General features: G+C 41.8%; 1 protein-coding gene across 1 annotated transcript in view; it reads left to right on the forward strand.

Moving 5' to 3' along the window:
- The window catches only part of LOC112124778 (cysteine and tyrosine-rich protein 1), a 70,347-nt gene extending 67,672 nt beyond the window's left edge, over positions 1-2,675 (forward strand). Inside the window, exon 4 of the mRNA XM_026652406.1 lies at positions 2,542-2,675. Coding sequence (XP_026508191.1) covers positions 2,542-2,675 — 134 coding nt within the window. The remainder of the gene's footprint in view (positions 1-2,541) is intronic.
- The last annotated feature ends 1,005 nt before the right edge of the window (positions 2,676-3,680 follow it).

Below are 3,680 nucleotides of genomic sequence, written 5' to 3' on the forward strand. Positions count from 1 at the left end.
ACCCGGGTCATATCAGAGGGCATATTTTGCTGATCCACATCCCCCTCTGAACGTTTTGCTGAGCCATACACCCCACAAAGTTCATTCCCCAGACCTTCTCTTGTAGGCTCCTTGGAGCAGAAATTGTGTCTCCTCTTGCTTCTCTGAAGCACCTAGAACTCTTTTGAATGCTTAGTAAAGAATAATAAATTTTATTTCAAACACATGAACATTAATATTAAAATATACACTTCATTTCCAAGTTACAGGCTACGTAGTCAATCCCTAAAATACTGTGCATGGTTTGCTATGGAAAATACAAATGCTACTAAACTAAATATATTCTAGTTTTCCACCATCCAGCCCTTTCTTAATGGCTTTGTGTTACTTAAGGAATAATGATCATGATGGCAGGGCATGCAAGGCAATCAGTTGTCTATCATGTTGGTTTCATGTCAAAGTGAAGCCAGGGCATTTGATACCCCTATAAACGGGGTTGGTGGTTATGTTCCAATATCAGAAATGGATACCTGTGATACAATAAGGCTGAAAAACAGCACAAGAAGCCATGACAGAGACAGAGAGAGGGAGATCTTGTTATATTGACTCAGGAGAATGTGAAAGTACCATGCAGTTGATTTTCCAGATATCAAATTAGGGAAATTGCTTTGGTGAATTTTTTAAGGATAGGTCTTTTTTAAAAAAAAAAGCTGATGTGTAAGTAGGAGATTGGCCAAGTCCTGTAAACAAAATCTTTTCAAGATAAAAATACTCCTTCTGGCATGGAAACAGTAAAATCACATAAAGTACATTGAAGGGCCCATTCCTGGAACATCTTATGTGCCTCCTGCAAATTCCAGGGGTGGGAGTAGAGGGCTCTTAACACTTTGCAGGATTAAGTCCTTATTGCGAAGAGCTGTCTGTGGAAAATGAACAAGCGCTTTTTAAATATTATTAAATGTTTGTATTCACATGCTAAGAGGCAATCCCTGCACCAAAGAGCTTAGAGCCTAAAAAAAAAATATCAGTTGTATGACCTGGGCTAGTATCTTATTTTATGCTCTAATTTTGGCAACTTTATTGAAATTACCCTAATAAGGGTTTTGTGTTTATATATTTTACGAACAATAAAATCAGTCATGCTGCACTACAGGAATTCCCCTTGCCTTAGAAATGGGATTCTGTACCATACTTGGGTTCAGCAGCAAAGATAATGCCACTCCAGACTATACTATTTTTGCCTGACAATCTCCCCGTTTCACTACGTAGTTAGTATTTGTGCATGTGTCCATATTGCAGTGTCATATACTCAATGTATCTATCTTTCCCCCTCACTCCCATACTTTCCAGCTGCACGAAACTTAGCTGTAATCATCCTCATTATAGAAACATTGCTTTGCATAACATAGAGAGTTGAGTAATAAAGAGTACTATACTATAGGACTCATTACGATTCTCAATCATGAATTGCTAAAGAGCAAAGTTAGTATGCAAAAACAAAATGGAGGTCTCTAGACATCTTTTCTCACTGTGTTTCATCCTTATCCATTCATCTCCAGCAGGAGACATTTTAGTTCTCCATTTTCCCTGTCCCTGGTATGAATATCCTTCCAGGGGGAGGCTCTGTGCTTCAGCAGAATCAGTTTTTGGAGGATGGCGCAGACTCTGAGAGACTATTTCTCCCACCCTAGCTAGGAGCTGTCTTTGAGATAGGTGGCAAGCTATGGAAATCTTTTCCTTCTGCCTCAACTTCAGCTCTGAGTAGATTTTGGGGAAGTGCCATTATCTCTCCTTTGCACTAGGATCTGATTTTCCTCTGCAGTGCACACAGCCTGGGTTCACATCCTCTCACTATCATCAGGCAGTCCAACCTCTTATCAATGTAGCCTCAAGTTGGGGAGGTGGGACATCTCCATGATGAGACATGGGGCTGTGAAGAACCACACACTAGGGCAGTAGTTTTCAAACTTTTTTTCTGGCAACCCAGTTGAAGAAAATTGTTGATGCCCGCGACCCAACAGAGTTGGGGATGAGGGGTGTGGGAGGGGCTCAGGGCTGGGGCAGAGGGTTGGGATGAGGGCTGTGAGGTGGGGCTGGGAATGAGGGGATTGGGCTGCAGGAGGGGGCTCTGGGTTTGGGGGGGCTCAGGGCTGGGGCAGGGGGTTGGGGTGCAGGAGGGGGTCAGGGCTCTGGGCTGGGGGTGCAGGCTCTGGGGTGGGGCCAGGGATAAGGAGTTTGGGGTGCAGGAAGGGACTCCGGATTTGGGGGCACTCAGGGCTGGGGCAGGGGATTGGGGCTTACTTAAGGTGGCTCCCCATCAGCGTCCTGGAAACAGTCAGCAGCAGGTCTGGCTCCTAGGCGGAGGTGCGCATGCAGCTCTGCGCGTCTCTCACCCACAGGCACCACCCCCCCAGCTCCCATTGGCCGGGAACCTCAGAGAAGACCTCAGGCTTTGTCCCACAATGCGTAGAGCTATTTGCTACTGGAAACCTTCCCCACCTAAATAATATTGATATGGTTAAATTATACTTTTCAAACTAATTCTGCTTCTTTCACTTTCAGTGGCTCCTCCACCTTATAGTTATGAATATGAGATGGAATACGCAGCAGACCTACCTCCACCTTACACTCCAACTCCACAGACTTCAGTACAGTATCCGCCTCCTCCTCCTTACCCTGGATATTCAGGGAAATAATTAATGCGCTTTAAAGAGACATAAAGTGCCTGTTGAATCAGCCAGCACATTATGGACAGATATTGTTGGCTCAGGAGCAAAAAGGATGGGGCCTACATCCACATATGCTGCCTGGTGTTAGTGTAACGGAAGATAGTTGCTGTGGCTCAGGATGACTTCTAAAGGATGAAGAAAAGTATAGTCCATCCCAGATCACTGTAATTCACAAATAAACTAAAGCACAATAAAAGAAACAGCTACTAGGACTTAGGGCCTACTCAACAGTGGTTAGCATCATCCAAAATTCTGCTGGCTTTCTTTAGCAACCTGTTAAAGTGAACTGGAATATTATTTTTCCATTTAAAGCAATGTATGATAAAAATGGTTAATAAGCTTCCTCTTCAGAGCATGAGATACAGCAGTTGGGGTCTATTCTGGGAGGAAAATTCCAATTGTTGTCTACAAACCTGTATCATATCTTTCCTTGAAGTGGTGCAGATAAGGAAGAACAAGAAAGACGGAAGCTACTTATTGACTTCCATTCCAAAATAGGAATCCCAGATGACTTGTTCAGCATAGCAGTATTTAGGATCTGATAGGTATATTGCAAACAAGAATTTTATTAGTCTTTCAGTAGCCAAAATTTGACTACTGTAACTACTTTTGACCAAAACACAGGGTATTTTAAGTGCCTACTTTTAAGGAGATTAAGTCTGGTTTATAGCCTATAATCTAAGTATACAGAACGTTTTTGTATGTAGCTTTCACTATAAATTATAGACAAATCTTTTTATATGGATTTAAATACTGTATACAGATTTTTTAGGTCACTAGATAATACTTTAATTTTGAAAGTAAATATAGATTCAGCAAAATCCTGAAATAGTTTTGGAGGGAAAAAACCCAAGGTTATTAAGGCTTCATATATTTTTCCTGAAGTTTGATTGTTGATTAAATTGTATGAAGATCAGTAGTAATTGTAATTGAACATTTGTTCTGACAAGCTAATAGTCAACATAAAGGAAG

Source organism: Terrapene carolina, unplaced genomic scaffold (genome assembly GCF_002925995.2).
Source record: "Terrapene carolina triunguis isolate 2854851 unplaced genomic scaffold, T_m_triunguis-2.0 Scaffold33, whole genome shotgun sequence".
NCBI lineage: Eukaryota > Metazoa > Chordata > Testudines > Emydidae > Terrapene > Terrapene triunguis.